At 43.2% G+C, this 12830-nt stretch overlaps 1 protein-coding gene across 1 annotated transcript; it reads right to left on the bottom strand.

Moving 5' to 3' along the window:
• Positions 1 to 2212: 2212 nt before the first annotated feature.
• fabp4b (fatty acid binding protein 4b) lies at positions 2213 to 3179 on the bottom strand. The gene is made up of 4 exons (XM_030072948.1): positions 3019 to 3179; positions 2724 to 2896; positions 2542 to 2643; positions 2213 to 2358 (listed from the first exon to the last, which is right to left on the bottom strand). Exons 1-4 carry the CDS (start codon positions 3089 to 3091, stop codon positions 2305 to 2307), a joined length of 402 nt encoding a protein of 133 aa, XP_029928808.1. The 5' UTR covers positions 3092 to 3179; the 3' UTR covers positions 2213 to 2304.
• Between the last annotated feature and the right edge of the window lie 9651 nt (positions 3180 to 12830).

The raw sequence follows: 12830 nt of genomic DNA, 5'->3' as shown, positions 1-12830 counted from the left end.
TGTGTCTCACAGGGAAAGGGAAGTCGGGGGTGGGAGCTTTTCATAAGACCTGCACCCCATAAACTACCTCAAGTCAGATTAATCCCAAACAATGAGGTATTCAGGCACTGAAATCATAAGATCAGAAGTGCAACTTGTGCATGAAACTCTAATATCACTTACTGTTTGTTTGTACATAAAACCTATTAAGATTAGTTCACATTTCTTTGCCAAGTATAAAACCCATAACAGTGCATTTGTATCAGATGAAGATTAGGAAAAATGCATAGAGCTGTTTTCACAAGACATTGCTTTATTGTATATGCAATAAATAAAGCTGATTTTGTGGAAAAAGTCACAGGTTATCAAATGCATTCGGGCATTGGGGGTTTGTGAATCAGCGTGTGCACGCGCTGTGGTCTTATATAACATGGCACTCGAGAAAGCGAATCAGCTTTTCATTAGTCAGAGCTCATTGTTGCCTGAGCACCTCCCGGAGTCACAGTCATTCCGTAAGGCCTGGAAATCTTTTGGAGAATTTGGGCCTCAACCTACTGCCCCAAAGAACCCTAATTAAAACAAATTATGTGCACTTGCTTGAACTCCCAAGTCTGTGCATCCAAGACAAGAGGCCTGGCACAAATGAGAGGGTCACAGCCCTGACCCCAAGCAGGGATTTGGCCTTCCCACCTCCCATTCATTCACATCCTTGTCATAAAAGGCTGCTCTCACATTAGAACATGTTGCTTTTCCTTGAAATGGAACAAAAGGCTTTGCAAACCCAATTTCTTTCTCTAATAGTGTAAAGATTGTAAGCCTGACTTTGAACTGCTCAGAGGTCAAGATTTTCCTGCCATAAGAATATAGAGTAAAGATGTTTGGTCATAGGGGAAACACTGTACCAGCTGGCAACTAGCCACGGTATAGAAAATCATGTCACACCTACCCAAATACGGCTACAAAGTAAATACTAATCCGGAGGCATTAGGGTTTTCACTCGGTTCCATTCAGAAGTAGTCTGCTCAGGATTTAATGATCACATGTCTGGTGTGCTGAGACAGAGGGATTTTCAGTTCAACGCTCTTATTTGCTGAAAAGGTCTTGTCTTTTGATGACCTATGACCTGAGTCAACCATGAGTCTGATTTTTATTTGTTTTGGCAAGACAAGATCACTATCAGACACCAGAGCACACACCCACAACCACGGCTCGAAAAATTGAAACTTTTCAATTAATACAGCTTATTCCTATTTTTCTTTAGGTCAGTGATATAATATGGAGCAAAGATAGTCAAATATTTTTCCAAAAATGGTTTCTGACCCATAAATGCTACATGTTTTTAGAGTGCTATAGAAAAGCATGAGGTCTTTTGAATGATACATTACATTAAATTTTCAATTCAGTGGGGGGGCCCTTGACATAACCAGCAATTCTAATATTCAAAAAGTATATTTCACAAAGATCTACAGAATACGAAAGCTTAAATTTCTCAAAGTAGAATACATTAATTTAGCTAAATTTGACCCAGGCTATATAACAAGTACAGGGTCCTCACAATTCAATTTACAAAATTAAGAAAAGATCAAGAAGCAGTCTTGCTGTGACAAGAGCTTAAAGACAAACATAGATCTACATAACATGTTCAACAAGTGCAGTCTTAGAAAGTGCTTTAGTTGCTCTTGTCCCTACAATAAACAAACCTTCACTAGGCTGTGTCAATAGTAAGTTCTTGAGTATGTTATCAAATATTAGACCACACGCTAAGCTGTTTGTAGCGACACTCATTGTCAAGAATGAGACCCAGTGGACTTAAGAGTTTAAGTGGAAAATCCAAAACACTTACAGCAATAATACACTTCAGTGCCACCCTCCCCTCACCCTTAGAAGAACTTTCAATGCTAGTGTATTTTAAAGATATGACGATTTCCCCAATAAAGTGAGCTGCCTCTGGGTAAGTCTAGACCACCACACAGGTATGCAAACTAATGATTTGCATGTTACCTGAAGTTGAGTAACCATTTCAAAACTCAATACCTAGACACAGAAATGCAAAAGCTGACTGACCTGTTTAGAACAAAAGGGGGTGACTGACATTTTAGGCATAGCAATCAATCATTACTTTAAAAAAAAAAAAAAGCCAGTTCTTCAGCCTAGACATGGTCATCTGTGCTATTTGGATATTGTTTGTATAGGAGTCACCGCACAAACTAGTCACAACACAATACAGACAAGCTTGGCAGAGCAATTGATTTTATTCAAAGTTTGGCCATAGCTCAGTGCAATGGTCTTGTGGTACTCAACAAATCCATTTTTGCTGATTGTGAACTATGCCTCCTTCTCATAGGTTCTCACTGCAACAACGTCATCCATGATGCATTTCTGTGGAGAAATGCAAAACAAACATGTAAATTTCAATTTAATCTCATACTAAGGTGATTCAGTAAGGGCAGGTTTATGTTAATCAAGAATGCATAAGTGTACATTTCACCTAAGTTTTATACACTTAGTTACCTGAACACACACCAATGATGGAGCAGGTGCTTTTAATTTGCAGAAACTCACCGCTATTAGTTTGCCGTCTTGAATCTCGCGTTCCAGTGTTGTGGTTTTTCCATCCCACATCTGTTTCTGCACAAGTTTCCCGTTCTCAAAAGTAATGAGGGTCTGAAATTTAAGCCGTACGTCAGAATCACATACATGTCACATACTTGACTTTTTAAAACCACGAAACCCCCAAAACCCACCTTAGTCTTCCTGTCGTCTGCAGTTGTCTCGTCGAATTGCTCGTTCAGTTTGAACTTGATCTCCACAGTTTTGAAAGCAGTCTGGGACTTCATTGAGATCACCCCATCATCCACGCTGAACAGCAGGTTGGGCTTTGCCATGTTTCCCATCTGCCGAGTGGCGAAGCCCACACCTGCAACACAATGAAACAAAAGCATTGTCTCCAGGTGCCTCGGGCTATGCGACAAAAAAACAAAACTAATTCAAGTGTTCAACTTAAAAACAAAAACAAAACAAAAAAAAAAATGAACTCACCAATTGCCTTCATGTATTCATCAAAATTCTCACTGGAAGTCATTTTCCAGGTGCCAATAAACTGATCGACCATGGTGACGGTGGAGTTCAAGTCGCTGCACAAGCCGCTGGGTGTGTCAGATGCTCACCTTTCCCTGAGCTCAAGCGCGAAAGACTGAAACAACTGGGAAGTTTCTTATTTGAAGCACAGCCTTGCACGTGCGTTATTCATGACTACCAATCAAGGGCTGTCGCTCATGTTTCCACGGAAACCGGGGATCAGGGGCGTGGTTTCAGATCAGCGATTGAGGTGAACCTGGGCCTGCTCAGAGCTTTATGGTGTTGTATTCTGCATGAGATGTGAGTGGAAAGGTATTTGGGGCACATACAATTACTTCAGGTATGGAACAGACTGCAAAATATTAGGCAGAAAGCAAACCTGCAAAACTTGCTTTACAGTAATGTTCACACCTTATGCCTATGGGCAGGGGCGCCGCCAGGAATTTTGGGCCCCATGAAAAAAAAAATACATATATTTACTCGATGATGGATGGCTTTTTTGTGTGTATAGGCTACTTTGGAGGGGTTTTTTTTAGATTTTTTTATTTTTAATGAATAATACTTCAAATTACTTTTATTCAAGCAGGTTTTGCTGAAATATTGTACTCAGCAACATTTTTCAAAATGCACCAGATTGTATAGAAATTTCTATAAGTGACAGAAGCTGGGCTAGTGTAAGCTGATAGTACAAGTGGTGCAGCCATTTACAGTGAAAAGTCAGCAGAGAACAGAATAGTGATCTGCCTTTACCTTGTTTGAGCCCTTTATTTTGTAATTTCTGATTTTTATACTAAAAACACTGAGATCTGTCCTCTCATTTATCATTTATATATATATAAAAAAAAAAAAAGTAACTCAGCAAATTTAATAAGCTACATTTTAAATTTACTGCCACTTTTACTTATACAGGCACAGGTTCACACTGGTAGTTTTACTTCTACTTGAGTAAAATTTAAGCAAGGTAACAGTAGTTCACCTCTACCTGAGAGGGTTGTTTCAGTAGTCTTTGTCATCCTGCATATGAAGGCCAAGCAAATTCACTCTGGTTTGGGTGAAAGGAGATGATGGCTTTAACCAAGAGATGGCGTCTGTGAACAACAAATGAACAACTAGTCATGTTCAGCTCTTATTCGCTACTGTTCAAAGACTTTCTGAAAATATTGCACAATAAATGCATTTTTTTTAGATTTGAAAATGAATCAATTTGGATGCTATTAATTTGTATGCAGTTACAATAATTATTTGGCTGTCCAATGGGAGAATGCAATCAAACGTATCAGTGGATTGGTCTGTAAAGGTTGGCTATCGTGTACTGCCATCTAGTGGATTCAGGAGTACACTACACCGGGCCTTGTAATTGTCCTTTTTAAAGGAAAACGACCCATGTATAAATGCAGGTGTTTTACATTTGCATTTCAGAGAGATACATAATGGATAGGCATAGTGAAAGAAATTGTTCTGTTTCTGATACTCTCTCTCTCTGTTGTTTAGAGGATAAAGTCAGACATCCTCCCTGATTCCAAGCGTTCATATCTCAAGACTGGACACTGTACATGGGGTCACAGATTAAACACTCCAATCTGCTGTAATAGACTGGATGTTTTTCCTTTTGTTCCTGCAGTTTCTCCGCCACTTCCACAGCCCAGTCCATATGTGGAAATTGTTACATTGCAAAGTGTGGACAGTAATGATATTCTCTTATTCATGAAACAACAAAATGTAGACAAATCTAGGCCTTAGGCTGATTTAAGTTGGCTGTGCAACCAGATATGACAGCTCATGAGGGTTGCTGATAAATATTTCAAGGGGATCAAAATGGAGAAGACAGTCTAGTGAGACTCCAGACAGAAGTGAAAGGAGACGTACAGAACAAGTCAGATTTAGATCAGATGAATACCCTGTGACATATTTTTCCCAGTGGAATGAAAAGGGGCACCTATTATTGGTATCTGATTGTTATTATTACTGACAAGTGGATACATCTTCCTCCAACTGCTACTTACTGTCATATTTAATGTGCTGAGAGAGTCCTTCAGAAGTTATTTCTGAGCAAAATGGCACTTTATAGTGTCATTACAAGAGCTGCTTGAAGATGCAAAGGTCTCTTCGCAGCTAAATAGTTCTTATCTGTTATGAAGTTGTTACTTATAGAACTAACATGCATCTGATATAACTTTGGTTCTTTTTTTAAGTAGAGAAATCATTTCAGTGACCAGAACAAAAGGTATGAGAGCATGCAAATTACATAAGAAAGGAAAAAAAGGATCATTTAGTTTTGAGAGGACGCCAGATAGCACCATGTTAGAATCAGTCTGTGATTATGAGCCAGTGTGGTTTCACAGATTTTGTAGCTATCCTCTTCACAGTTCAAAGCAAACAGTTTATCAAGTCTTAAGTTCGTTGTCACTGCAGCTCCAGGTTCTGCATGCCATCCAAATTTAGAGGCATGTTGCCAGAGTTTCTAGCATTTTGGGTGGGATGTCCACATTCACAAACATTAATTTAATTCCATGTAATTTAGGCAGTTTGGTATGATAGTCCTACTCTTAACATGTAGGTATAACATACATTATGTGACGTACTCAGAGATCTGTGTTTGATGTATTATGCATTAACAGCTATCAATTTAAAACCCCTAATGAATGTATGCTGTATACCCAGACCTTTATAAGTCTGTTTGTCAGCTCAAATTGCTGCAGAATTTGATTCCATAGTTAAAATGCATTAAACTTTCATTCATGTGAGTTACAGCCAGTAGGTATGTTATGCTGCAGGGGGCTGGGCTGCAGTATATCATGGCATGTTATTTACCAATCTAATAAGCTGATTAGTTGTTGTTCTCTCACCCGGGGTTTTCCCGGGCACATACAGGTGCCATCCAGCAAGTGCAGAGCCGGTCTAATGAACATGAACTCTCACTGGCAGCCACAGAGAACTCCTTTCTTCATGGTTTTCATCAACACTTCAGTCTCCATTGATGGGGGAACAGTGGCCAGGCACAAAAGCTGTATATACTGTACAAACACGGCTCCGAGCGGTAGCACACTGACTCATTCTTCGGTGTGTGTGAGAACGGAGGGGGACCCCTTTCAGCTCCTTTGTGTTGGTGTCTGTCAACAGTGTAGTTGGAGGCAGAGCCCATTGTGGCGGCCAGTGTTTCTTATTTACACAGGGCCTCGCTCAGCTTGTTCCCAGGGTCCAACCTGAGGACTCATGAATAATTGAGAGAGGATCCTCAGGGCCAGGGGGGAGTTTGCAAGTCGGACCGGGCTCGTTATGAAGCTAAACTGCAGCTTTATATGTAAGCAGGTAAAGTTGCGGTCACACAGCTGATCAAGCTGACAGTGAACTTTGCTGCAACCCTCTGCTACCACACAGCCTGGCAAGTGACCTGACACTCACAGGATGAATGGGTGATGAGAATGAGTGTGTGTGGCCATTTAAAAAAAATAAATAAAAAAGTATAAAAGAGAATGAAACATTTTAAATGCATCTACTTCGTAATCAATGGAGTCTTTGTTCCATTCCCCATCTTCTTTTTGTGAAAGTTATTGTGCTCTCCCTTTCTAACCTTTACCTGCCTCTTCTATACTGGGTAAGCCTTTGCCTGAGGTACAGGATAAGCCTCCACCACATAGTACTTTGAGATCCCTGAATGCCTTTCAGCGATGTCTTTTATATACTGCAGTCGGGGCATGTCTGTGTCAGTTGAACTGTTTACCTTTTGAACCCAAAGATGATTCACTTATACTTCAGAGAGCTTCCTGCTGGCTTGTCAAGAAACTGAAAAATGACAATAAACTAATGCAGCTGAAACATGATTGACCTCTGAAACATCTTTTATTATTGAATTTTTTTTTTCACCACCCAAGTCATCAAATTTTGGCATGAAAATAAGTCACAGTATAAACTTTTTGTTTATAATAATGAAATTGAGAGGAGATGAGACAATACCTTATTGTCTTCTGGCATGTATAAATTTGTTTCCATAGGCCAAATAACACCATAATGTAAAAAAATAAACATAAAACAAGACAGGCCATTCACATACCACCATATATACAAAAAAAACTAAACAACAAATGATAAAAACATAACAAACTGCCAGTTAATGCAAAAGTGCCCATCACATTGTACGTCATAAAAGTAAAACCAAAATTTAAAATTAAACATGATTTAAGGGATGTGAACGTTGTTATGTGTGATAAAGCTTGGTGAGTTGGAGGGACTAGCCCAAGTTGTGTGTGTGTGCCACCAGAAGGGGCACCAGCAGGGGGCACCTCCTCAGGTCTGGCTCACAACCATCTGCCGAGAGGCTCACACGACCTGTGAGGCTCGCCCTCTCCTCTTTGCCTTTTTACATGGCTGCTGGATGAGGGGGATCGAGAGGCCAGGGTGGGCGCTGCCTGCTATGTGTGGCCAGGATGAAGGCAGCATGTGTGTGTGTGTGTGTGTGTGTGTGTATGTGTGGGGTGGGGAGGTCAGAGAGGTGCCCCATGCTTGTGTGCTGGGAGCTTTTTCATGCTTCCTGCTTTGATCTCCCCTCTCATCCCTTCATCCCACACGCTCCCTGTGCCTCAGGCTTCTGGTTTGCAGCACACCGATGGGGTGGGATAGGGTGGGATGGGGTGGCGGTGGTGATGGGTGAGGGGTGGGGAGGGGTTGTCTGCTGCCTCTCACAGAGACACCGCTTGTTCTGTCAATACTGGGAGAGGTGCAGGCGGAGCTGCCCACGGGGCACAGGCACCCGGTGCAGAGCGCAGTGGGCGGGGGGGTTCACCGGGAGCTGAAGCGCTATGTAGTGTACAGTTCTCCGCTCCTCTTTTATGCTCTCTCAGATCCCCAAAAGTGGGCTGGAATTCATGTGTGGAAAACAACTGCCACAGTGCTTAGACAGTGGCCTCCTGACCCCTTACAACATGGGAAAGTGCACCCCTCAGCTGGTAGTTATATAAAGCCTGCCAGAGTCATGAGAATCCCTGATAAATCACTCTGCTTGAGGCCTCTCATGTCGCTCTGCATCTCGCAAGGAACGATTAGTTTCACTGGGTCAATATCATATATCTCCCACTGTTCAAGTTTTGTTTTTCGACTGTGCCAGTGTTCAAAGCATTGACATGTAATCAAAGTCACTGGAGCGATAGTTGCGGGACAATATGATGGTTGTCATCATGTGCATGTCAGAAAGCATTCAGAAAGCATCCCTTTATCCCTGAGCAGTCCCCCCCTCTGGCAGCCTGCTAATCCCTATGTTAACCCCCCCACCCCCACCCCACACACATACACACACATACACACACTACATACCCCTCCTGCCGAGCACGGAGTGGGAAACACAGATGCGAAGGCACAGAGCAGAGCCCCTAATTGAAGATTAATTGGACAGGGCAGCACTTACCTTTATTTAGACATGTGGCAAGTGTTAGGCTGTGACAAGCAACCCAACCATCTCAGCAGATGACTGCACTTAATATTTCATGACAAACAAATTTAAGGGAGGGGTTGTCGGGGTGGGATGGGAGGAGTGAGGAGGGGAGCATGCAACTGTGGTCCAGATAACACGGTGCGTTTTTCTTCCCTTTGAAGATTATGACAGAGAAGGTTAATATCCATGACATCTCTCTGGCAAACTGGCCAGTGCACCCTAACCTCTCCTGTCAGGTCAAATCATCCTTAACTCACATGTCAGCATGACTGTGGAGTGGACCAAGTAACAAAAGATGCATGTAACAAGTGCAATGTGTCATTTCCACTTGAACCATTTCTGCTTTCATGGACATACACCGATTTCAGATCAACATTTTGCAGCAATATCCATACATAAGGAAAAATAAGTACAGGAGCAAAACCGCACAAAGAACTATATTGTAGGGCCGTTGGCATGTCAGTGACCAATGAAAAGCATCAGCATCTTCAGCAGATGATGTCCAGGTATGTACACAATGTACAATGTATATGCTTTATTATGGAATAATAATAAAACTTTTAAAAAGGATAAACAAGAAAAATGAGCTGAAAGTGTGTGACAAAATGAGAGTGCAAAATAATGGACAGAGAGAGACAGAAATAACGACAGAATTAACAGTGGGAGTGGGTGGGAATTTGATGGCATGTTTGTGTGTGAGAGAGAGAGAGAGAGAGAGGGAGAAAGAGAGAGAGAGAGAGAGAGAGAGAGAGAGAGAGAGAGAGAGAGAGAGAGAGAATGAGTAAAGGGGCTGTGCTAACAGGCTTTCTGCAGATCACTGGCAGTTTGACTGCAGTGGAGAGTAATGGGGCTGGCAGGGCGGAATCAATTACTGGCCACAACAGATTTTCCCACAGGTCGGAGCTTGGGAAAGCAGGACTTTACTGCAGCACAGACAGCTGGCACAGAGCATCCACTGGGAAAGGAGCCGGCTCACAAAGAAGACAGCATTTTTGCGATAAACTTGTGACACACCATAAATTGGCTCTTTTCTGTTTCTCTATTCTGTCTAAAAATATTAGTGTTTGTGGTCACTGCTGGCCTAAGATTGTATGCCAAGCGTCATTTGGCAAACACAAAAACTATCCACAAAACCCCAGAAACCTTGACTTGTAGGTGTCCGAGGAAATATAAAGGAGACACTTGTAATCGTGATATCTAACCTTGAGAGAGCTGTCTGTTCCGAAACATATATGTTCCTCTGGCCGTGATCCCTCATCTCTTGTCTGACAGCTTCTCAGCAGAGAGAAGCCATTGCAATTTTCTACGTCCTGACTCAACAGGCTAATAAATCATAAAACCATTGCCTGTGAGGCTCCTACCTCTTGCGTGATTTTAACCACCAGGAGATACATTTCAATTAAGGCCGTGTCCCCCCCCACACACACTCCCATTGATATGCAAACAATGTTTTTCCTGGGGCAACACAATGTGTGGCCTTACAAGCCGCTTGCTCCGTGTTCCCCATTTCTCTGTACGGACATCACATGCTGTGTCCTGTTGAGCTTATTTGGGAGCCAGTCTTGTGGTCTGCCTTCCCCCTATTGTGCTATTGCATAAGTTGACTGGTGATGGGGAGCCTACTGGTAGACGCTACGAACAATACAGTTGTTAGGGGCTATTGTTAAGGAGTGTGTGCCATTGTGTGCAACCGATGAAACCTCTTTTTATTTTTTTAAGGAGTGACTCAGGTCGTCCAGATTTTCTTTGAGGTTCAGCAATCAAGAGAGCACCATATTACCCATATCAGCTCTCAAAAGTATTGCTTTAATCCTTTCTTTGCCTCGCATTGTGCGGCGACGCTTAAGCCTTGTAATTCCACCATGACCAGAGGCACGGAAACACGGCTCACAGATCCTGGTGTCAGTGTTGTGACCTGAGGAGCTGTCCTGGAATACAAAAAAAAAAAAGAGCAACTGCTAAACAAAGAAACAAGGAAGTGAACACATCCTCCCTGGCTTTACCTATCCAAAAAGCACCAAAAGAATGGGTGCCAACAAAGGCAGGAAAGTGAAGAATGAGAAGGAGGGGGCATTATGGCCAAGGAGTGGGAATGGGTCTCAGGCTTGGTCAGGTCCCTACCCAATATAGCGCTTGGGTGCTGACTGGAACCAGAGGGGACAGGCAGGAAGCTTGGCCCATAGGATAACATTGTTGAGTGGAAGCCGTCTGTGAGACATTTCCCTCAGTCACACAGGCTACTAAAGAGCCGCGTGGGTGGCACTGAAGACAAACTGAAGACGGTTTCTCTATCCTAACACTGCAGGTCATAGCTGAAATCTTGCAGGATGTTTAACACACATTTACATTTAGTCCTGTGAATTGCACAGAAATGCACACATACAAACTGACCCCTCCCGTTTTGCCCCACCAAACACACACACACACACACACACACACACACACACACACACACACTTCTCCCCAGCAGTTGTTGAATGACAGGTATAAGATGTCAGGATGGTGTGCACACAGGATGCAGGCACGGCTGCGAGCGTCGCTGCTGCCGACAGCCCCAACGGTTGACATAGTAAATCAATCCTGATGGGGGGGTGGCTGAAGGGCGGAGGGGAGTGTGTGTGCGGGGGGCTGTCCTGTGAGACTGAGCCGGCCTCTGTCAGACACACTCAGCCAGCCAGAGAGAGACTGTCGACGGGTGGGAGAACACTCGCCGGGAAGCGCTCACACGGAGATTGAGTTACCACGGAATTAGATCAGGGCTGTGGGAAACGGCACCTCCTAAACACACACACACACTCTCAGTCACACACACATAAACACATGCAGACGCACCAGTGCACACTCAGGCGCACTCTCGCACACACAGAGTCACCAAGGGAAACCTGAGGGAAGATTGAGGAAGGCAGCTGGGCACACGCCAGTTTCAAACAAATGCTTGCTTATACCTCTTAGCTTCCTGGCACTGGTTTGAGAGCAGTTTCTCCAAATTGGTGCTGAGTTGGGCCCGTGGTCAACAGGCAGCTTGGCATGCCCTTTAGTTCATTAAATTTAAAGATACTTTACCATCAAAATGCAAAGAGACACATAACAATCACAAAGTTCAAACCAGACTAGCCGAAACAGAACAGGAAATACAACCTTATGGATCAAGTAAAATACCTCCAAACAGCATATTTCTGCTCTACCTTACGTGTTCATGTCAATATTTAATTCGTTTAGTTCATGTATTTGTCACATTGAAAGAGTATTGTGTCAATGATGCCTTGTTTAATAACATAAAGTGTAATGGCCTCACAGGTCAGGTTAAGTCCTACACCACAAGAAATTGTAGAAGAAGAAGAAGAAGAAGAAGAAGAAGAAGAAATAAAACACTTATCTATTTTCCAGCGATTTATTTGCACTTTGAATTCTTGTTTGGTTTTCGGTGTGATTTGTGTGCCCATTATATGTACACTATATTACCAAAAGTATTCGCTCACCTGCCTTTACTCATACTATGAACTGAAGTGCCATCCCATTCCTAACCCATAGAGTTCAATATGATGTTGGTCCACCTTTTGCAGCTATTACAGCTTCAACTCTTCTGGGAAGACTGTCCACAAGGTTGAGGAGAGTGTTTATAGGAATTTTTGACCATTCTTCCAAAAGCGCATTGGTGAGGTCACACACTGATGTTGGTCGAGAAGGCCTGGCTCTCAGTCTCCGCTCTAATTCATCCCAAAGGTGTTCTATCGGGTTCAGGTCAGGACTCTGTGCAGGCCAGTCAAGTTCATCCACACCAGACTCTGTCATCCATGTCTTTATGGACCTTGCTTTGTGCACTGGTGCACAGTCATGTTGGAAGAGGAAGGGGCCCGCTCCAAACTGTTCCCACAAGGTTGGGAGCATGGAATTGTCCAAAATGTTTTGGTATCCTGAAGCATTCAAAGTTCCTTTCACTGGAACTAAGGGGCCAAGCCCAGCTCCTGAAAAACAACCCCACACCATAATTCCTCCTCCACCAAATTTCACAGTCGGCACAATGCAGTCTGAAATGTACAGTTCTCCTGGCAACCTCCAAACCCAGACTCGTCCATCAGATTGCCAGATGGAAAAGCGTGATTCATCACTCCAGAGAACGCGTCTCCACTGCTCTAGAGGCCAGTGGCGGCGTGCTTTACACCATTGCATCCGACGCTTTGCATTGCACTTGGTGATGTGTGGCTTGGCTGCAGCTGCTCGGCCATGGAAACCCATTCCATGAAGCTCTCTGCGTACTGTACTTGGGCTAATCTGAAGGTCACATGAAGTTTGTAGCTCTGTAGCAATTGACTGTGCAGAAAGTCGGCGACCTCTTTGCACTATGCGC

This window comes from Myripristis murdjan, chromosome 16 (genome assembly GCF_902150065.1).
Source record: "Myripristis murdjan chromosome 16, fMyrMur1.1, whole genome shotgun sequence".
NCBI lineage: Eukaryota > Metazoa > Chordata > Actinopteri > Holocentriformes > Holocentridae > Myripristis > Myripristis murdjan.
This window is presented reverse-complemented; position numbering and strand designations above follow the sequence as displayed.

Coding starts and splice junctions, on each gene's coding strand:
- fabp4b (XM_030072948.1), bottom strand. CDS start 3,091: ATGGTCGATCAGTTTATTGGCACCTGGAAAATGACTTCCAGTGAGAAT. Junction 2,644..2,723: donor CAGACGACAGGAAGACTAAG/GTGGGTTTTGGG, acceptor CTTAAATTTCAG/ACCCTCATTACTTTTGAGAA. Junction 2,359..2,541: donor AAGACGGCAAACTAATAGCG/GTGAGTTTCTGC, acceptor ATTTCTCCACAG/AAATGCATCATGGATGACGT.